This window comes from Pan troglodytes, chromosome 8, assembly GCF_028858775.2.
Source record: "Pan troglodytes isolate AG18354 chromosome 8, NHGRI_mPanTro3-v2.0_pri, whole genome shotgun sequence".
In the NCBI taxonomy this organism is placed as follows: domain Eukaryota; kingdom Metazoa; phylum Chordata; class Mammalia; order Primates; family Hominidae; genus Pan; species Pan troglodytes.
In genome coordinates, this window is record NC_072406.2 from 62815973 (window position 1) to 62839599 (window position 23627).

At 39.2% G+C, this 23627-nt stretch overlaps 1 protein-coding gene across 26 annotated transcripts in view; it reads right to left on the minus strand.

Moving 5' to 3' along the window:
* The window catches only part of SGMS1 (sphingomyelin synthase 1), a 350796-nt gene that overhangs the window by 106967 nt on the left and 220202 nt on the right, over positions 1 to 23627 (minus strand). For 21 of the 26 annotated variants that reach the window (XM_063817577.1, XM_054659384.2, XM_063817580.1 and 18 more), the window contains one exon: positions 16219 to 16299. The exons of 4 other annotated variants lie outside the window; for them this stretch is intronic. Coding sequence is in view for 5 of the 22 variants with exons in the window: in XM_063817587.1 (XP_063673657.1) it covers positions 16219 to 16244 (26 nt within the window). In the remaining 17 variants the exon portion in view is untranslated. Of the gene's footprint in view, positions 1 to 845; positions 1352 to 16218; positions 16300 to 23627 lie in introns of those variants that run through there. One more of the 26 variants, XM_009458445.4, reaches the window with a different exon arrangement.

The window sequence follows — 23627 nt, forward strand, 5'->3', positions numbered from 1 at the left end:
AAGTTACTTGGCATCATACAACTGCACTAATTTCTTATGTAGAAAAGCGGGTTTTTTAAGTGGCTCACTGGACTTATTTCTACATAAATTTAAAAGCGGTAACTCAATTGGATAAAAATGTTATGATAAATATTTGTAGCATTCAGGGTAACAGAATTTAGGTCTCCAGATTTCCTATTTTGGTACAACTACACAAAGCAAACACAAATAGAAAATAAAATAAAATAAAATAAATGTCATGCATTCTTCTCCATGTATTTATTGACAAATTCCACAAGAGCGATTACCTGGCCACACTAAATAGAAAGCACAGTTATGGAGTAAACACGCTCAGTCCAAAACATAGGGGCACGTGCATCCTTGTGGCACTTAGTACCAAGCTCATTCACAAGCCAGCTCCAACCAACCAAAGGAGTTGCCAAAAGGGCTGTTTCGTACAGGGACTGGAGTTTGAGAAAGTGAGTACTTCCCCAAAACTTAATAACCAATCTGTAGACACAATCCCATTCTCTCAAAAACTGCCATTAGGAAGACTTGATAACCCCAAACAGAAACCACCCCCTACCCTTGGTTCTCACACCACGGCAGTTAGCATCACGCAATATAAAGAGCATTTGTTGACTGATCCTACCCATATCCTGACCCACTGCTTCAGCAACTGCACTGAACCTTCTCAGGTGTAAATAGCTAGTGCCTATTTGATCATTAAAGCAGGATGCAGGAAAAATAAAGATTTCCCTTTACTTCGCCGTAGTAGAATTGGCACTGATTGCGGTATTTTAATCGGTTCACACCGTCTGTTAGTGTATTCTAATGAACCACAGCATCTCCGGAGCAACACTTACGGTCTCTCGTCCCCGGAGGCAGTGTCTCCTGGAAAGTTCCTGGGGCACCAAGTTTGCGCGCGGCTCCTCGCGCTCAGGGTGCGCGCAGCCAGCCCCGGCGCGGGCGGAAAGGCGAGCGCGCTGAGCGGCGCGCAGACCCCGGGCGCGGCTCTTGCTGGGCGCCCGCGCCTTGATCGGTCCCGGCGGTCCCGTTCCCCTGCTTGCCCGGCCCTGGTGCTAGGACAGCGGCGCTGCGGAGCCCGGCGTCTGGATCTGGCGGGCGGCCGGATGCGCCGATCCTCTCCCGGGGGTCAACTGCGAGCTAGACGCCCAGCCGGACCTCAGAGGCTCCAAGAGCGCGGTTGGCGGGTGTGGCCCGGCAGCAGAGGGTTTTTGGAATGCAGGGTGTGGCCCTCTACCACGGCAAAAAAGAAATGAGTCAGCCCGTTCAGTCCTAACCAATAAGCATGTTCAGTGTCGGTTAAGGCGGAACTTTCCTTTCTTGATTTATACCAAGCTTAGAAGCCGTTCACAGCCTTTTCTTTACGCCTTTGACAACTTCGACACAACTTCTAGAAAAGGGTAGGTTGCCTTTGAAAACGCTTGGGAAACAAGGATTAATCTTACGAAAGATACTTCAGTGGATGTACATTAGTTTCGATTAGTAAAAGTTTTTGAGTTAGGCAGAGATATTGGGTGCAAAGAGGTGGGACCTGGTATCAAAGCAGATTTGGATCAGACCTCTGACACTGTGTGGCCTTGAGTAAGTTAATTATCATCAATGAGGGGGCTAAAATGCCCACCTAACAGTTTACAGATTACAACAGTCCCCCCATATGCAGTTTCTTTTTCTGCTGTGTCCGTTACCCCGCCCCTTCAGTTGCAGTCTGAAAATATTAAATGGAAAATTCTAGAAATAAGCAATGCATAAATTTTAAATTTCATGTCATTCTGAGATTGTTAAAATTGTTATATTTTATTATTAGTTACTGTTAATCTCTTACTGTGCCTAATTTATAAGTTAAACTTCACCATAGGTATGTATAGGAAAAATCATAGTATATATAGGGTTCAGGACCATCGAGATTTCAGGCATCCACTGGGGGCTTTGGAACATACATACCATCTGAAGATAAGGGGGGAACTACTGATTATGTAACAATGCATGCAAAGCATTTACCACAGTGCTGGACAAAGAGTAGGCACTTCAAAAATGCTGTCTTGTCCCTCTGAGTCCTGAATCCGAATCTCCAAAATTGTAAACAAACTGGCTCATAATTTTCAAAAATTCTTTCCTATGTTAAATATCTAAAGAATTTTAGAGCTGAAATAGTTCTCTGGTATTCCCTGGTCTGAGTCCCTCATTTAAGTGGTGAGAAACTTAAGAAGCTTTAGGTTCAGGATTCTTGAATTTGGTATTCTTACTATACAATAGAAAGTTTATTGGTAGCAAATAAGGCTTAAAATTGGAATGATTTCATTTAGGTCACAGGTAAACCTACTTTTAAAAAAGTAAGAGTGATTTGTGGAAATATTCCATCTGAGTCACTGTGCCCTAAACATTATTTTGTAATAAAAATACTTAAACTTTATTTGGGAATTGGCAAATTACAGGGGGCTACAGAAGTGCTAATTCCTGAGGGCCCATTAAGAAATGAGTTGATTGCTATTGCCAAAAGAGAATTTCTAGATGGGAAGAAAAAAATGTTAAGTTACAAATTAAACGTTCTTTGCTTTGGAGATCTCCTGAGCAAAGATCTCTTTGGAGATCTTTCTCATACATGTTTAGAGTCATTCCACAGGCCAAGGTTTCTTGAAAATACTCATTAGCCAAAGATAAGATCTAAAGTGAGATCAGCAAAATGCTGTTCTTTTCTCCAAAGCAGCACGGGAGAGTGGAAAGAACACTGCACAAAAAGCCAAGAGCTCCCTTCCTAGTCTCAGCTCTGCCAGTAAGTGACAGGGTGAACTGACTGCTTCATCTCTCTCTCAGGATCTCTAAGAGTGTTTCCAGTTGGAAACCAAACTATGGTCAAAAGAGCAGAAGCAAGATCGGCCTATAGCCTCACATTTATCCTTAGCAACAGGTACTTAAGTTGGGCCTGTCTCCTAGATGATGAAGCTGTCAAATCTCTCTTGACTCTCATATTTCTCATAAAGGTAATCTTACTCTCCTAGACACTTCAAGTTAAATTCTGGAATCATCTGAGCTCCCTCTTTTCTCTCTTAATGGTTCACTACCAGTAGGCGTAACATGAAGGCTTCTTTCATATCTGGACCATTTTCTCCATTCCTGGTTCAGGCATTCGTCCCCTCTGCCTGAGTCACTGAGGTTGAGTGTCTTCTAGCCACTGTTCCAGCAGGCGGGCCCCTCCCTCTATGCCTCTCAACACATCATCATCATCATCACATGACAAATGTCAAAGTCGAGCATGCCATCATGTCATAAACCTTTTCCTCTCAGTCAATTAAATAATTTTATAGTAGAGATCAAAAGGAACACAATTTGCTTTACGGGCAGCTTTCCTCAAACATTCATGTAAATTAATGTGTATTTTTAAGAGCACTGATATTTTATATTTATGTAATTGTTACAATGAGCTATATTGGCTGAACTGATAATATGTTGGCTATTATATCAAGGACAGCAGCTCTTTTACATGAGAAGACTACATAAAGCTTAAGTGTATATGAACAACTCCATAAACTTAACACTGCAGTCTAAAAAATACAATTGTGTTTGTGTGTGTGTGGACATAGAGAGATACTTTGAGATCTATGATGGAGAAAGGGAAAGGCAGCACAGACAGGAAAGAGAGATGATCTAGTTTGTTTGTATTGTTTAGGATCCAGCCAAGCTTAACATTCAGAGTAGGTGTTCTCTCCAGGAAGAAGGAAGGCTTCATAAATATGTTTGGCTGCAATCATAACTCAAAGCACTTGAAAGATGTTTCCAATAATCCTTATGCTTCAGAAATAAGAACAACACAATGACCAATGTGGTTAGAACATTCCCACAAGAGAACAGGATAACTGGTTCTAGGATGCCTTTGTTGTCTAAAATTAAAATTTAAAGTACACGGATTCTCAACATATAGTTATCAAAAAAAAGTGACGGTGAAACTACGGGTCCAGTGCCATGACATTTATAGGCACTCAAAGCCTTGCCTCTACCTCTGCAACCCCGATCTTAAAAACCCTCTGCCAAATAACCCGCTGGTCCACTCCTTGTTCCCCTAAAGCAGAGGGCACATTACTACCACCATACCTAGGGATAGTGAGTGCTTACCATTTTATGTTGCCTTGACATCCACTTTAAATATAGGTTTAACTTTCTCAGAATCAGGGCTCAGTCACCCTTGACAGTTTCAAATTCCATTCCCCACCTGAATGGCTCCCACTGGTGGCAGGAAATAAAACTTAAGAGACCCAAGTCCTGCCTAGCAGGCTGGGCTCCTCACTTTCCCACCACTTCCTTAAACAGACCGTTCAGACATTTGCTTGCAAATTTAAACTGACCACCTCTCAGTCACAACATGACCTCCTGGAACTAGCACCTGCTTGCTTTAAACCTACCAATTAAAGCTCCCCTTAGGAAACATATTTGGATAACACACTGGACCCCAATAAGATGGTGGCCCATGGGTCTCTTTATCTCTGTCTGTGCTCCCTGGCCTATGTAGTGGAGACGGTGGGGGCCTCCGAGTGTGCCATGTACACTCGAGGGTCTAAAAATTCTTAACTTTCACATTGTAGTTGGGAGCCATGCTCATCCCTGGTGGAGAGGCTGCCCCAAAGGGACCCATGCAGGTGGCTCCCACGTTGGTGCTGTTTAGTCCAGGCCTCTCAGCTGCTGGGTGGTTACCAGCTAAGGTGACAGAGTTTCATTCAAAGCACTAGGCTCACACCATGCCCCCTGCCTGACAAGCTTCTTGCATTCTTTTTAGTACATATCCCATTCCAGACCACTGAAACCCTTTCTTCTCCTAGAACTTTTGTCACTGGCAAAAGCCCTGGGGAATCTCTCCTCTCCTCCAAATACCTACAGATCTTATTCTTTATACTTCCATTTCACAACTAACATAGGATCTTAGCATCCTTCCTTCTTTTTGAGATCCCTGACCTTTCACTCTCAGCAGACAGTGGAAATCCATCTGAGGTAGACGTGTTTCCGAGCATCTGTATCCCCCAGGGCCTAGCAGATTCTGCATAAATAGTCATTGTTGTGAATATAATGATGCTTAAGTTATATAACAGCCACAAAGGAGAAAAGAAAACGTTCCCTTTGACTGCTGACACATCAAGAATAAACAAATATTATAGCTGTTCAAACCAGTTGGCAAGCAGAACCCAAGCAGCAGATGCGTTTCTGTGCTCTTTGTGGCATGTTCCAACAATACAGAATGCTACTGAGACAGCAAATCTGATACTTCCTAAAAGGAAGTGGAGTTTACAAAACAGAGTTTTCATGTAAAATCCCAGTTCCCCAAACACGAATCCACTGCGGAGAACAGAAGCAACAAGTCATTCGATCTTCCCTTTCAAGTAAGGAACACATAGATACATATTTGGTAATCTTGCCAAAGTACCAATTCCTCCTTAAATGTAAACATCACTCTCAACCACAAACATCTATTTACCAACAGGTGCTCCTAACCATAATGGTAGCAAAGGACAGTTCTTCAAGACAATTCATAAATCCTAGAACTGTCATAGGTATACATTTATTATATGGCATTTGCATTATATGACATCATAGGTATATAAAAGTTTTACATTTGCATTAGAGCAAGCCTCTGTCAAAAGAGCCGTTACCACCCGCACACACATTCATTCACTGGTATCCTTTGATTAGCATTAGCATATTTCTGCTTTGATGACAGATGGGGAAAAAAACACTATCACTGTTCTCAAAAGGCTTTGTCTGTCCTGCTATGCAACTAAATACTTTATTAAAATTGCCCATGACAAAAGCACTGACTTTCTAAATAACTACTCCAAGTATAAACAAGCAAATGAATTAGTCAGCAGTGTTTAACTTGCAGGTAACAAAAATGGCACTTGAGGCATCACAGGCAAAAGCAAGGTGAGCCACATTGGCTCTAAATATCCCAGCAACGGGAAAGCCACAGGGGAAGCTGGGCACTAGGATCAGCTCAACACGAATTGCACCAGGACAAGATAGCATCTTTGCTTCTGGTGTTTTATCATTGGCTTTATTCTTCATTCCTGAAGTGTGCCTTTTCCCACTTAATTCCCAGCTCTGCATCCAAGAGAGACAATTCCTCCTTTCACAGTTGTAATTTTTAAAATTGCCAGAAAAACTCACTGGTCCAGTATGGGGCCATGTACCCATACAGACTGGCTGGTCTATACTAGGACCACCTGGTTGGATTGGTGAGAGGAGCAGTAAGTTCTCTAGAAGAAAACAGGTTTAATTCTCAGAAGTAGAAGGAAGGTCTTGTTTGCCCCAAACACATCATCACCTATCAAGAAATTCCAAGCCATCCTCAACCAGGTAATAAATTACATTCTAAAAGTTCACTTCTAGAGTCAAAAGTCAATGAACTCTTCTTAGACAAGGTGGCATGGGAAAAAAAAAAAACTAAGTCCACGAACTCTTATATAACACTTGGAATACATTTCACTTGACACAAGGTGTCTCTAGCGTAGAGGCCAGCTTCTCTGGCCAGTCCTTAAAAACCTGTTTAACTCATAATTTAATGAAATTATATGTCAATGAAATATAATGCTGAATAATATTTCTAATACTGTACTCAAACTCTATTCATGACATTGTTCCTAAAGGAAAATGTATTTGAAATTCCATTTAGAACAAGAAAAACATGCTCAATTTAATCCATTTACCGAGTACCTACTAATGACAGCAGCTTCATTTTATACACATTATTTTACATTTAATCCACATACAACACTGCAAGGCAGATATTAACAACTACACTGAACGCGCAAAGAAACAGGGAGTCAAGAATGCTATATATGTCCAAGGTAAATCATCAAGACAAGTCAGAGCCAGCTGTACAGCCATGTTTGTCTGACCTGAAAGCTGGGACTATTGTGTCTAATACAAAGAGCAGCTAGATAGGGGTGGGCTCACAGATGAGAAGCTTGAGAGCGAATGTATCAGACTCCATGTAAATGCCTAAAACGTGAAGGAACTAGAGGGCAGTCACAGTCACTAGCCAGATTTAACTTTCTATTTCTTAAAAGAAGGTACTTCTCTATGGCTGAATAAAGAAAAATATTTCTCCAGGTAGGCTTTAAGCTACCTGATGCTTGTACTTACATGAAGATCATTTGAAAATCAATGATTTATCAATAGTATCTTCATAAAAAGTGTCTTTTGCCTGTTAAAAAAAGAAGGTACTATCTATATTAAAATACCTGTCTAAAGTGTTTTAACCTAGGAAATATCCTGGACATCGGCCTTGGCAAGGAATTTATGACTAAGTCCTCAAAAGCAATTGCAACAAAAGCAAAAGTTGACAAGTGAGAACTAATTAAAGAGCTTCTGCACAGCAAAACAATCAACAGAATAAGGAGACAACCTACAGAATGGGAGAAAATATTTGCAAACTATGCATCTCACAAAGTTCTAACATTCAGAATCTATAGGGAACTTAAACATTCAACAAACAAGAAACAACCCCATTAAAAAGTAGGCAAGGAACATGAACAGACACTTCTCAAACAAAATTAGTCGGGCATGGTGGCACATGCCTGTAATCCCAGCTACTCGGGAGGCTGAGGCAGGAGAATCACTTGAACCCAGGAGATGGAGGTTGCAGTGAGCCAAGATTGCGCCATTGCACTCCAGCCTGGGCAACAAGAGCGAAACTCTGTCTCAAAAAAAAAAAAAAAAAGAAGAAGACATATGAGCACAGCCAACACACATACAAAAAAAATGATCAGCCATCACTAATCATCAGAGAAATACAAATCAAAACCACAATGAGATACCATTAATCACAATGGCTATTATTAAAAAGTCACACCAGTTAGAATAGCTATTACTAAAAAGTCAAAAAATAATGTTGGCAAGGTTGCAGAGAAAAGAGTATGCTTATCCACTGCTGGTGGGAATGTAAATTAGTTCAGCCACTGTGGAAAGCAGTTTGGAGATTTCTCAAACAACTAAAAATAGAATTACCATTTGATCCAGCAATCCATTACTGCAAATATACTCAAAGGAAAATAAATCATTATACCAAAAAGACAGATGCATTTATATGTTCAATGCAGCACCATTCACAATAGCAAAGACAGGGAATCAACCTAGGTGCCCATCAATGGTAGATTGGATAAAGAAAATGTGGTACATACATGCCATGGAATACTACACAGGCATAAAAAAGAATGAAATCATGTCCTTTGCAGCAACATGGATGGAGCTGGAGACCATTATCCTAAGTAAATTAATGCAGAAACAGAAAACCAAATACCACATGTTCTCACTTATAAGTGGGACCTAAACATTGGGTGCACATGGATATAAAGATGTGAACAACAGACACTGAGGATTACTAGACAGGGGAGGGAGGAAGGGAGGCTGAAAACCCACCTATTGAGTACTATGCTCGCTACCTGGATAATGGGATGAATTGTACTCCAAAACTCAGCATCACACAATCTACCCATGTAACAAACCTGCGAATGTACCCCGGGTCTAAAATAAAAATGGAAATTTTTAAAAAAGCCTTGAATATTTAAACATGTTTTGTAGATCAGGTTGGCAAGAATGAATGAGTCTGACATTTCTCATTACATTAATTTGAGGTGTGCAAGTTAAAACTCTTTTTTTCCCTGAACCTCTGGCAATGTGTATGAAAATAAAAAGTATGCATCCCTTTAATTATATCTGGAAATATATCCAAAAATATAGGTACAAAGATATTCATTGATATATCATCTGTAATAGAGAAAACAGGAAACAATCTAAACATACATCACCAGGATATTAATTAAAATAGATATGATATCATAAAATGGAGTGGTATGTATTAAAAATTACAATATTGATTTAGAGAATGTGCTGTAGCACATTGTTAAGTGGATAAAAATGATTTAATGAAAAACAAAAGTAAAAAAAGATTCACCAAAATGTTAACAGAATCTGGGGGAGATTTTCTACTTTCTTTACATTTTTATGTGTTGCTTGAATTTTCCAAAATGAAAGTATTTTTCGTTTATAAAAAAATGTTTTAAGAGAAAATTAAAATTGGAAAAAAACAACTACCACTAATATGACTCAGGTCTGCCAATATAAATGCAATGGACACATTTATCAACATTAATGGTATTTCATACCTTTAAAAAATCTGGTTGTGCAGTATTTAATAGATACAAGTGAATACAGTTACCTACTTGGAATGAAATATAGTATTAAAGTCACACCCATGAATTTACCACCCATCCTATGAAGCAGACCTTACTGAAACATGGCAGCTCTCTGAGTTCACCTTCCCTTGTCTAACTGAGGCTGACAACCATTTCTTTCTGTACATGTTGGACAACAAGTTTGAAAGCCCCTGGTCCAAGATGTGGCTTTAATAATAAATTAACCCTGTGCCTTTTGAAATCAAAGTAGAATTGTGGTCAGAAGTAATGAAACAGAAAACACCAGAATTCAATCAGGAAGAAAGGGGAACAGCTAAGTCATACATTGGCTTAACATAGAAACCACTAGTCAGACAGACCTCTATGAGCTGTTGATTTCACTCCCTACTCCAAAGCCAGGACTTGTCACTAGTAAAATGAAATTAAGTTGGATTGCCTTGACACATGTCAGGTAGTAAGACACGGAGATCTAAAATTGCGAGAGAACAACTCCAAATTATTCCAAATTGAAATAATGGGAAAAAGCACCCCAATTAACAATGAACTCCATTTCATACATCATAGAAAAGAGAACCACTAACTTGAAGGGAAACAAAAATAATCAAATCAAAGAAAACAATAAAAATTTACTAAGAACTTTGTTGTAATAGTATGTTAAGCACTTTATAACAGAAAAAATTAATGTATGATCTGTGAAATCAAAGAACTTACGGCCGGGCACAGTGGCTCATGCCTGTAATCCCAGCACTTTGGGAGGCCGAGGTGGACAGATCACGAGGTCAGGAGATCGAGACAATCCTGGCTAACACGTTGAAACCCCGTCTCTACTAAAAATACAAACACATTAGCTGGGTGTGGTGGTGGGCGCCTGTAGTCCCAGCTACTCCGGAGGCTGAGGCAGGAGAACGGCATGAACCCGGTAGGTGGAGCTTGCAGTGAGCCGAGATGGCGCCACAGCACTCCAGCCTGGGTAACAGAGCGAGACTCCGTCACAACAACAACCAAAAAGAACTTACAATGTGTGTCAAAGAAAGAACATATACCCTAAACTAGTGAATGAGTCAGTATAAATTGACTGAAAACTACAAATTGAGAACACAGCAGTCTAGCATGTAGTACAAATTAAATGGCACAGTAAATACAAGCTAAGGAAGGGGGGAAGAGAAGGTAAGCTGAACTAACCAAAAGCAACGACACTTAACATTTTAAGTCGACATACAACAAAGTGGGGACACTACATAAACAGGTCACTGAGGATCAAAGCACACCCTTTATCAGCACCCAACATTGTCTACCTTGTTGGATAGCTACTTGAATAGACAGCACCCACACCATACTCTTCGATTCCTGAAGGCTGGGTCCAGGGCTTGGGTTACTTTAAACCTCCAGAAATCCACACTTTGACATGGGATATGTTCTACAAACATTTATAGAATTCAAACCTTATTTGAATTGTTAAATTCTGATGAAGGTTGACATCTTCAATGAAGGAGAAAGACAGCAGTGGAACAGTTGATAGGGAACTCTATCCCTCGAGATAAAAAGGAGGCTAAGCTGTGTGTGAATGAGAGAGAGAGAGAGAGAATGTGTGTGTGTGTGTGCATGTGTGTGTATGTGTGTGTATTAGGCCTGAAAGAGGGAGGATGGTGCCTAAAGGGAGAAAAAAGAGTAGATCAGTTTAGGCTAACTTATACTGCAGGAACAAAATGTCCTCAAATTTTGGAGGCTAACAATGGAGTGAGGCTTAATACTAGTTCCTGTCTGGCTCCTTGCAGATAAGCTGTGGACATGGAGTCCACTCCATGTCCTCTTCACTCAAAGACCAGGGCAGAAGGAGCACCCCTAACTGGCGCATGATAGTCCCATGGCAAAGAAAAGAGAAAGATGGCAGAGCAGGCCATACCTATTAAAGTGTCTTCTCAGAAATGACACAAATTATTGTCACTGACATTTCACTGCCAAAATAAATCCTAGAGGATTTATTTGGCCAAGCTAGCCATGGGGCATCAGCCTTCTGTAGAGTAGGAGAGTATAATCCTTTCACAGGGATGGAAGGTGGGCAGAAAGGAGCAGCAAGTGTTCTGACAATAATATGAGCTGCCACAAAAAGAATGGAAAATGGCTAGAGCTGAGCTTTCTTCCCCCCGTAATGATAGAAGCTGTCCTGTTATAAAAAGCAGCCCCTCCATTTCTGTGGTACTTTATGCTGTTCTCATAATCTTTCAGATACTGTCTTACTATCTTTACAACTATCCTAGCAATGTTTCAAGGCCTCAGCAGTGCCTGAACTACAACACCAAATCTGGTACTCTCTCACCCACCTTAGGGAAGTCAGCCTTTCAGTCACCTGCAAAATGCAGATAATCCCAGATGCTTCCTAAGAAGACTGTTATGAGACTAAGTACAATGATTAACAGAGGCTCCCCAGTTTAGGAAAAGGTTACATCCTAATAAACCCATCATCAAAAATGCATTTACTACCCCTAACATACCTAACACCATAGCTTAGCTGAGCCCACCTTAAACATGCTCAGAACACTTATGTTAGCCTAAAGTTGGGTAAAATAATCCAACAAAAAACCTATTTATTAAAGTATTGAATATTGTTTTTAAATTATTGAATACTGTACTGAAAGTTAAAATAGAACAGCTGTATGGGTACTTGAAGTATGGTTTCTACTGAAGGTGTATTGCTTTTGCACCATCATGAAGTCAAGAAATCATTAAGTCGAACCATTGTAAATTGGGGACTGTTTGTATTTAAAACACACAAGCACAGACAGGTATAGTCATGCACTGCATAACAATGTTTTGGTCAACAAGGGACACACAAAAGGCAGTGGTTCCGTAAGATTATATTTTTCCTATACTTTTCTATGTTTAGATACACAAATACTTACCATTTGGTTACAAGTGCCTATAGTATTCAGTAGAGCAACATGCTATACAGGTTTGCAGCAGCCTAGGAGCCACAGCCTATACCATATAGCCTAGGTTTGTAGTAGGCTACACCATCTAGATTTGTGTAAGTACACTCTATTATGTTGACACAACAACAAAATTGCCTGAGGACACATTTCTTAGAACATAGCCTCATAATTAAGCAACTCAGTAAATATAAGGCATTACTATTATTAAATTATGACATGCATCCCCAAACTCACTTCTTTTCCAAATTGTCCTTAAATTTTAATTATAAAGAATTTGTTAAAATTCATTAAGTGTAGAAAATAAATTAATGAACTTTCCTTCACTTTTAAAAACCTCTACTCTTATAGTTTTTTCTACACATACACACACACACACACTCACACACACACACACACACACACACTCTTTTCTCATGACTTCAATTACTTGTTTATGTCCTGGTTAGTTTCTTAAATCTCTCAAGAATTTTAAAAGATCTATTCTTTCTTGAGCATTTGGAACTATTTTATTTCTTCCCCAAGTAAGAAAAATTAAGAACAATTGAAGCTATTCAGGGTCATTCATTTAAAGTATAACATAGATTCCAAAATGACACCCAACTAAGAATAAATTAAAGGCTTGGTATCAAAGACCCTCTATTTTCTTTTTCTAGCCCTAATTAGCAGTATTATCTTCTTTTCATTCTACTAAACTATAGTTCTAGCCTTTTCCCAAAACGTGATCTTCCTCTACCATCTCTGTTCAAACTGTTCCTTTCTGCTCAAACTGTTGCTTCTACCTAGAGTGTCCCCTAAGCACTCCTCCCAACTCTGTTCAAAGGTCTCATCCAGATAACTGAATGAGAGCACCATGATGTTACCAAAGATGTTCATTACAGCACACTTTACAAAAATGAAAAGTTGAAAACAAAAATGTCCAGTAATATGCAACATTATAGACTACGTACACATGGAATGCTATATATTACGTATACATCTACAATTATGTAGATGTATATTTATTGCTGTGGCATCATCTTACTATATTGTCAACTGAAGCCGATTTCAAAACAATAGTAATAACCAGACCCATTTTAGAGGGAAAATAAAGCATGTATCTAATCTCGGCATAGAAAAGTATGGCAGAATACAAAAAAAAAAAAGCAATGTTAATTGTTAGCATTTTCACTGCCATGCAAAATAGTTTTTGCATTCTAAAGTTCTTTCCAATTAGCAATGTTAACTTTTATAGTTTCATAAAAGGTACTTTAATAAAAAGGCATTAATCATTAAATATCTAATCCACATATCATCTGCTCCTGAATCTCCTCCCTGATCTAGCCCACTCCTCTTGCCACCCAGGTAATTTCTCTTTCTCTTCTGTTTTCTGAGTATTTTATATGTCTTTTATAATACCTTTGAAGTTTGAAGTTATAGTTTTCTCTTTTCAGGTTTGATTATCAATTCCTAAAGTGCAATAAGTCTGTCTTATTTGTACTGAAATGTATCGTCAAAAGCAACGAGTCCCAAGTATCTAGTAAACATATTTTTGTTTATATCAACAAACATGAGTTTGTTGATATGAACATAATGCAACGCTATAAAATTTGCACATCTAAAGAGTATACACATAGCATCTCTCTAATGAAGAAATCTTCTATACAAGGGATGTTTGGAAACCACATAAGGCCCATTCTGTTAAGAGAGATGATAATATAAATCAGAATGTTATATCTATAATAAAATTTCTGTATTAAATTATTATTTCCATGTTTGCTTTCAAAGTACAAAGACATACTTATTTAAATTAAGCCAAAGGTAATTATTTCATAATCCAAAGGCAAGTCTCTCAGATTTTAACCACGAGCTTCCTCTTGAAATGAACACAGATTACTTTTGCAGTAATCCAAGTCCATCCCTGACTCAGCGGGAACTATAAATACCTTTTGTTTTAAGAGGAAATCGGGGAAATGAATGTTTTACAATTATGTAAGTCTGATTCAAAGAACTGACACAAGCAAATGTTTTGAAATATCCAAGGCATTTTTGTAAGGTTCAATAAAAAATGTGTTTTGAGAACTAGGTGGGTGAGATTTAAAGTAAAAACAACAAACACAATCTTAGCTGTTACTTAGCAATTTCAGAGTTCGATTTCTTCCTTCTAAAGGGCAAGTTAGAAAACTGAAGAAGTTGCTTCTAGAAGAAACATTGAGATGTCTGATCTGGTTTCGTTTTTTTCCTCCATTTCACTCCCTAAGATTTTAATCAAGCCAAGATGAACCTTAAACTGCCCAGGTTTTGTTTTGTTTTTACTCTCTCCCTAGAGGCAATTGGGTTTCCATTAAAACTTAATTTTTGAATCAAAAGCAAAGCTGCATGGAATGCTTAGTTGGGAGGAATCCTGACTACTTGTCTCTGTAGCACCACTACCTGAAGGAATTTAAGATTTGAAGGACTATGGGGAAGGGAGAGAAGGAAGTTCAATAGGCAGTGAGCAGAATGACCGATCGCCAATACTAGCACTTGGAGATCAGTTTAACAGCCAGAATAGGCAAGCGATGCCAGGGGTCAGTTATGAAGCTGAGTCAACAACTCAAGAAACTGTTCTAAATTCTAAATTGGTTTTGGCATCTATTTTCAATTCCAGAAACAATATGAGCATGACAACTTGAGTTATAGCAAGCACTGACTCAAAACCAAACCTTGTTTTTATTCATCAAACGAAACTCTTACCACCACGGCTGAGGCAGATAATTAAAGAATTGTGGCTTAGAAATGTCTTCACAACAGGAAACCTACAATTAGTGGTGTATTAGAGCCAACTTATACCAGGCCACTAGAACCAATTGTTAAATTCTCAAAATTTTTAGCAAGCTGGTTGTTAAACACAGTCATTATTAAAAGTTAAATTATATAAACAAAATTAAAATAAATCATACTAAAAACAAAGGTAATAAATAAATCTCATCACTTCCTATTATTTTACTGTTAAGCATGCTCTTGAGGTGATTTGCAACTACTGTATCTGGTTGGTAGAAACTATATAATGCTGTGCTACTGCGTAACACTTCCCAGCCTCGCTTTCAGTGACTTTCGCTGGTAGTTTAAAATGAGCCAGCCACAGCAGTGGTACTTACACAATGGAAACCTGCAAACATGACAACCCCTCCTTCTGACATTGCCAGCTTGTTAACATCTACCTGCAGATACTACCTATAATGTTAATCACCACAGCTTGGCAATAGGTAAGGAACTCCAGCTGGCCAATCTTTTGAGATAGAATAAAGGCCTATAGATTATAAATCATGACACAAATATAAGGAAGAAAAGTAAATATGATTTATTGTGCCAGTAACTATACTGTGCCAGTCATAGCACAAAGTACTTTCCACAAACTTTAATTTTATGAGAGATAGTATCAAATCCAATATACAGATGAGTTGACTGAGGTTCTGAGAGGTTGAGTAACTACTAAAAAGCACAAGAGCAAGAGTGAGGCCTAGGATTGTCTGACTCAAAAATATATGATCTTTCCACTAAGCTACCCCACTTACTAACATTATTGTTATCACAGTGAAACCAAAATCAACCATATGTAACTGTCAGATAATTAGCAAACATTAATAGCCTCTGATGTACATAAAAGTAGCATACATGAAGAGGGATATGGAGAAGATGTAGACAAAGAACTCAATTTTAATCATATTCACCAAATTTGTTCATATTTACTTCAAAATATACCCACAGAAAAAAATACCTGAGTGAGAAATGGAGCCCAAGAAACTACTAGGACCAAAAATATCTGCATATCCTAAGGGTTATTCCAAGCTTAATTTAAATGCTGACCATGTGCAGGGAATTCTCTTAATTCTTCAAATACTTATGCTCTGTCCACCAAATTGACACACTCAACTTAAAATGACACACCCTATCAAGAAAGAAGTATGCAAAATAAGATTTATCAAAGTTAGCATCAATTGTTTGACGTGTTTGGATATTTACTTTATAAAATAGTTTCTCTTTTGCACTCAAGTTAGTTGACTGTGCTATCCTTTTACCATGGTTCCTTAAAGAAAATTTACCCAGTAGTTAAAAGAATTCCAAAAGGCCAACAAACATTAACTTACGGATTATTTAAAAACATTCTGGTCATCTTGGCTTCCTATAAGCTACCAGTTTCTCCCATTGTTCCAGTACAGTTCCATCACCTGTCATAAGCAGAAAGAATCTAATTAGTTACATGTCTCAGAAAGGCCATTTCTTGATTTCCACTAGTTAGTCTCTTCTTCACACACAAGACATAGAAAAGTCCAGTCATCTCTTCTCTTTTTTACCAAAAACAAAAAGGAAAGAGAAAATAGCAACACGGAAAATTACCTTAAGAGAAAAAAAATTTTAAGAGCAGTATTTCCACTATGAAGGATTGGGGTGGTGAACCCTTAACATTTTGCCCTCCATTATGTTTTCAGGAAGAGATACCTAGTCTGTTTCCCAGGCGGCAACAGTATTAGAGTAACCCACCTTCTCTCTCCATCTCTCCTCCCTAACCCCTTCTTACCTCTCCTCAAAAGTGAAGGATTAATTTGCCTGGAAGGACTAAACGAGACACCAATTGATTTCTTGGCCCTGCTCTGAGCCAGGCAACAAAGGCCTCCCTCCAGTCACACATGCTTTGATCCAACAAAGGCATTATACCAGAACTATGGACACCTAATGCTTAATGATCAGAATTGCTACATTGTCCACATGTCCAGTTCAACAACTACTGGAGGATTCATATAATTCACAGAATAATAAAATATGGCCAGCAAAGGGCCTTCCTTTTTCCAAGAAGAAGTCATTCAGAACAATGTGTTTACTTTTGTTTTTCCATTTCTTAGCATTTTAGAATAAACAGGCTAGAAATAGAACTTTTTGCTTTCTTTCCCTTCAGAGAAGGGCCCCAAATAAAAATACTCGACTTTTACCAGTTAGAATGCAACTATTGCTCATGTTATGTGAAGAACATGTGGCTCCAAGAAGACAACATTGATAAAACAGGAACCTAAATTAACTTTCATCACCTGAGGCCTCAATGTTAATTCTGAGATGAGATTAATAATTGTGATATGGCTCCATGCATGCACTGAGGTACCATGAGAGGCAGTGTCACCTCAGTTACCTGAACCATAGACAGAAACCTCAAGTTACCCAAACCATAAAGGGACAGGGCAGTGTTACGGAGATTAAGAAAGGAGGAGATGAGTGGCCAGGAGTGGTGGCTCACGCCTCTAATCCCAGCACTTTGGGTGGCTGAGACGGGCAGATCACAAGGTCAGGAGATCGAGACCATCCTGGCTAACACAGTGAAACCCTGTCTCTACTAAAAATACAAAAAAAAAAAAAAAAAAATTAGCCAGGCGTGGTGGCGGGCGCCTGTGGTCCCAGCTACTCAGGAGGCTGAGGCAGAGAATGACGTGAACCCAGGAGGCGGAGTTTGCAGTGAGCCGAGATCACGCCACTGCACTCCAACCTGGGCGACAGAGCAAGACTCCGTCTCAAAAAAAAAAAAAAAGACAGGAGGAGATGGAACAAACACCAAATAAATAAATATAGAGATCTTCTCTAATAATAAAGAAAGAACTTGTCAGCCTCAATAAAAATAGCAAGGAAGAACTGAGGAGTCAAAGATCTAAAAATTATACCCAACACTAAGAGGAACAGATTCATTGGCTAGCTATGGCTTTATATGCCTGGCCACTGACATGAGGCTCTTTACATGCATGAGAAACACAGTAAGGTTTGATATAGGTTTAAAATAAACAGGTTTGAACCCCATCTGTGCTGTTTAATAGCAGTGTGATCTTTGCCAAGTAATTTATTCCTTCTAAGGCTCAGTTTCCAAGTCTGTAAAATACATACAATAATACATACCTTGCAGAGTAGTTATATAACTTAAAGATGATATATGCACTGTGTCCATCATACAATTAGTTCTCAAAAGATTACTGCAATTACTGTGCTCACTAGTGCAACTATGGTAGCAAGACTATTAAATTCATGATTACAATTGCAATTATGTCCATTAAATTCACAGACTCTTTCCTGATGAGACCATTCTGGAAAGAAGTTCTAAATGTAACTTTTGACAACAATATAAAACTTTTCTAAGTTGATCTGATGAAATGTTCAATACAAATCTCCACCTTAGTTGACAGCCTTTATTAACATGGGCACACAGAAAGCTCTAGCTATGTCTTTGTTAGCATTCTTCATATCAGTACTGAGCTTCTTTTTTTGATGATGAATTCCTGAAAAGAGGGAATGAATCACTTCCATTAGTGCTAATTCTTCTGGTGTACATTCTAATGCTGGGCACCACATCACAGACTCATAAGCAACAGTATGGATTTGTCAGTTATGTTAAAAACAAACAAACAAACAAACAAACAAAAAAATACAAGATTCACCAGGTGAACGCATACTAACTTTAAAACAGAAGTGCCAGAACTTAATGTCTAAAAAAGTACTCCTTGACCCCTTCCAAGTCACCCTCTTTGGGACTCACTCCAGTGATGCTGACTGCTCAGAATAAGTACTCGTCTTTTACCTTCAGAACCAGCGTGCAATGTTCACAAGAACACGTGTGTCATTACAGTTTAGTTCCCTTATTTGCTATAATAGAAAATATTTTAATAGATTAGTTCAAAGAATCAAATTCATCCTCAAAGATGGTAATTTAGCACCACTGTGGTTATTCAAAAGAATTATAAGCAACTTCAACAACCAACTTTTTTTTTTGAGACGGAGTCTCGCTCTGTCGCCCAGGCTGGAGTGCAGTGGCACTATCTCGGCTCACTGCAAGCTCCGCCTCCCGGGTTCACACCATTCTCCTGCCTCAACCTCCTGAGTAGCTGGGACTACAGGTGCCCGCCACCATGCCCGGCTAATTTTTTTTTGTATTTTTAGTAGAGACGGGGTTTCACCATGTTAGCCAGGATGGTCTTGATCTCCTGACCTCATGATCTGCCCACCTCAGCCTCCCAAAGTGCTAACAACCAACTTTTTTGAACCACCCATTTGGTGGAAGACACTGTGCTGAGCAGTGGGAGTGGAGAAGGGGTTATAAGGTGATTGCGATGAAGTTCATTTAAAAGAATGCAGAACACTGGCGGTATCACTGGAATATAAGCAATTAGTTCAGCTGATGCACTTAAAAAGAACAATCTGGACGTATGAACCCTGGCTGTGATTGTTACAAGCCCAGCACTTCCTAATCGCGATTCAAATACAATGTTAAGATTCCATAACAGTCATGGGAAAACCTGGCTCCTTTTCTGAATGTTCACTTTACACTCTAGGGCAAAGCCAAGCCTGCTACCCCTGGGTGGAAGAAGACTGGCTGGCATCAAAATCAAGAGCATTCAAGAGCTAATATGAAAATAAGGCTGGAGAAGTTGTGGGAAAAGTTCCTGTGGCCATGAGACACAGTTGTTTGATTCTTAGCCTCTTTCTCCAAATGATCTAGTTCACTAAGAAGAATTTGGGCTTCCTCTATGGGAGACAGTATCCTGTGGCCATGAAAGGTATGTGCGTTGCTGTCACACAGAACTATATTCTGCAACTAAGCTCTGAAGACCTTGAGCATGTTGTGTAATTTCTGTAAGCCTCAGTTTCCTCATCTATAGAATGGGAGCGATATCAGTACAATAACCAGATGTTGTTATATGGGTTAAAAGACATAATGTCTATACACAATTTAATAAAGTTCATGGCAAACAGTAAACGCTTATTAAATGTTGTGCCATTGGAAAATGTACACTATCCTCATACTTTGGGGGCAATACAAGTACTAGGGTGAAGCCACAAAAAAAGAGGTATCCCAGTATGCTCAACAATGTTCCAGCCCACTTCACTAGGAGACCACAAAAGGGCTTGAGGTGATATCTCATGTAGCAATAAAGGGCAAATTGTCTGCTCTTACATCTGTGCATGTAACTTGGGAGCAAAATGAGAGTGGCAGCAGTATTCAGAGGCTTCTTGGCCAGTGGAAAATTCAGAAATGTTAACACCAGCCACACAGAAACAAAACTGGGTAACTTGCTCAAGATTACTTAGCTAATAAATGGCAGAAGCTGAAATTCAAGCCCACGCAGTCTAGCTTTAGTCTTTGTTCTTAACCACTATACTACACTGTGTCCCTGGCAAAGAGGAGGAACAATAACTAAAGACTAACTAAGACACAGGCCAGGAGCAGGCCATAAAAAAGCAAGAAACAGCACCCTACTGATGTCTGAAGAAAAGAGGAAGATAACACAAGAGTTACTGGGGCAAAAGAGTAAAAGCACCAAAATTGCTAATGATTCTAACCTGAAATTTACCAACACAGCCTTAGCAAGACATCCTAAAAGGATGGTATGGTGAAAGTGACCTGGTTTTGTAATTCAGTGCTTGCTTAAAGAGAATAGTAATCAGAAGACACAAAAGCTGAGAAGACCTCACTTTGGTCCTTTATAGAAGCCACACTATGATGTAGGAACAAATGTCTAGAGAAGAATGTGTCACATACCCCAAATGCCCACTGACAAGGAAGGGCCCCAGCAGCATGAGAGTTGCTTCCAAAGGCAGGGTTTCCTGCTACCTTTTCATTGCATTTCTATAGTAGAGAAGAGGAGGAAAAGCCACTCAGGGCTGTTGAATTCTCTGTAGGTCAGAAGGAAGGAAAAAAGCAGAAGGGATGAGAAACACGCTGCTAGTTAAGTAGGAGAATGGACAGAGAGGAGAGTAAGGATAAAGAGAAGCCATATTCTTGGCCAGTCTCAGATGTGTCAGACTCTAAAGTGGCCCCCTTGATCTCTGTCTCTTCCTATCTAGGCCTTGCCTAATTCCCTCGCCCTTTCAGGACAGGTTCTGTGACTTGCTTGTAGCCAATAGAATAAGGCAAAAATGACAGGATGTATGTGGGTACATTACATAAGATTGTAACATCTACTCTGCTACAAGTTTCTCTCTTGGTTTTGAAAGTGCAGGCTGCCATTTTGTGGGCTGCCTATTGAGAGAGCCCCATGAGGACAACCTCCAGCTGACAGCAAGAAACCAAGGCTCTAGTTAGAGAGCCCATGAGAAACTGAATCCTGCCAATCACACGGGCTTGGGAACAAATCCTCCTCCCATCCAGCCTCAGATAAGACAGCAGCCATAGCTGATGCTTGACTGTGGCCTTGTTAAGTACGATGCTAAGTCATTCCCAGACTCCCGACCCACAGAAACTGTGAGATAATTTTGTGATTGATTAAGCTGCTAAGTTTGTGCTAGATTGTTATGTAGCTATAGATAACTACTACAAAAGGGAGGTGAAGTTCATGTCCCTGATGTCACCACATGTCCTTCTGAGAGAGGAGAGGGGAGAAAGAGGAAGCCCCAAGAGCCAGGGTGAGCAATTCTGCCTCTACATTAGCACACACCCTCCAATTCAGTTCTCTCCAACTCAGACTCAGTTTCCTCCCTTAACACTCCATCCTATTCTTGTCATTTGGAGGATATAATGAAACATACTAGCCAAGGAAATAGCAATCGTATAAATGGTGATCAGGTTCCCTGGCTGGCCTGCAAAAGCTACTCAACATGCGAAACATGACACGTTTAGAACAGTAAGAGAACTGTGACCATTATATGAGCTATATTAAGACCCTATATGGCATACAATAATTTTAACAAAGGAATATTTAAAATGTGATAGATTGGACTTAAACACTGAATAAAACATGTTCCAAGAGACATGTTGGAGACTTGTTGGATTAGTGGTTTTGAGAACTGAATAAAAATTAAAACATCCAATTTTTATCTAAGTTTTTCTAATATGGGCTCCTTAAAAACCAAATGTAAATATTCTTAAATTTTCTCAGCAAGCACCTGTAGCTTTGACAAATCAAGTAACAATCATTCTCAACCACAGAGTATACAGCTAAAACTAACTCAATGAGCCAGAGACCTCTTATCTCAGCAGGCCATCTTTCCAAGCAGAAACTGGTAGGGAAATCCTACCATCACATAATCTGAAAGCTGAGAAATGCTCATTAGTCTTCTAGTCCCAGCCTCTCAGTTGACAGATGATGACACATAGATCCAACGACTTTAAGTGACCTGTCCAGGGTCACTCAGCAGCACAATGCGGGCCTTCTGTTCCCAGGCTTCTTTATAATCAGACCTACCAAACTTTAGCTTCAACATGAGAGATGAAATCAATGGCATCAAAAATTCTGTTGGGGGAGAAAATAGGAACTAACATTTCATGACACTATAAAGCTCCTACAGTACTTCTAAAAACTAAGTTTTGTGGCAAGAGGGAAAAATAACACCATATACACATTAATATGAAATGTTCAATCCAGTTTCAAAAGCAATGCACAATATTTTCTGAGTAAACTGAAATGCTCCCAAAATAGGCTGTCTTTTCTTCTGAATAATTTGCCTTTAAAAAAATGAATAGGGAAGAAAATTTTTCAAAGGCTGGCACAGAAACTTGTGCAAGGATGTCTACTCCACTGCTTTATATATCTCTGTTCCTAAATTCGTCGATTCATTCAACAGGTATTTTGGGGGCATCTACAATTCCAAAGCATTGAGGTAAGTGCTGTATATAAGGAACCTATCTGGATACAAGCAAATGATACTTACTAATATTTTCAGCACAAGTAACCACATCTAAACAAGCAAGCAATGCAGCAACAAAGATTTCTGGTATGTGTTTTGGTAGGCTATTAGGAATGCAGACCACAGCTCTCTTTTCTTCTAGAAACTTCCATATTTAAAATAAATAGCAACTGGTTTTTCTGTGCAATGATATTGCCCCCAAGGTAGCAATGAGAGGGGTTAAAACAATCAATAAAAGGGGTTAAAACACCCCAGGTCACATCCCTCCAGAACTCCTGTTACAGAACTCTCCCAGCAGCCCGAATTAAAAAAAAAAAAAAAAAAAAAAAATATATATATATATATATATATATATATATTTTAAAGTGGCCTTTCACTCAACATTCTCCTTCCTAATCCTTTTCTCAGTACCAAGAATAAATATATGTTAAAAACAAATTAAAAGTAAATAAGGGCTTATTTTTCCCCACAGAACCAGCAGTTTTCTCTCCTCACATGAATTTAAACCTCTCTAGCTATTCCTATCAGTGAACATTATTTAACCCCTCCATGATTTAAATGCATCTGAATGCTTTGACATAATATTGCTAAGTAATACTAATGTCACTAAAGGTAAAAAATAGCATGAACTGTTTACCACATGCTAGGCTCGTTCCTTTAGATATACATAAAATATTTCCAGAAACAGGCTCTCACTCTGTTGCTCAGGCTGGGGTGCAGTGGTGCAATCATTGCTTGCTGCAGCCACGACTTCCTGCCTCCTGGGTTCAAGCAATCCTCCCATCTCAGCCTCCTGAGTAGCTGGGACTACAGGTGCATACTACCATGGCCAGCTAATTTTTGCTTGTTTGTTCTTGTAGAGGCAGGGTCTCTGTTGCTTATGCTGGTCTCAAACTCCTGGCTT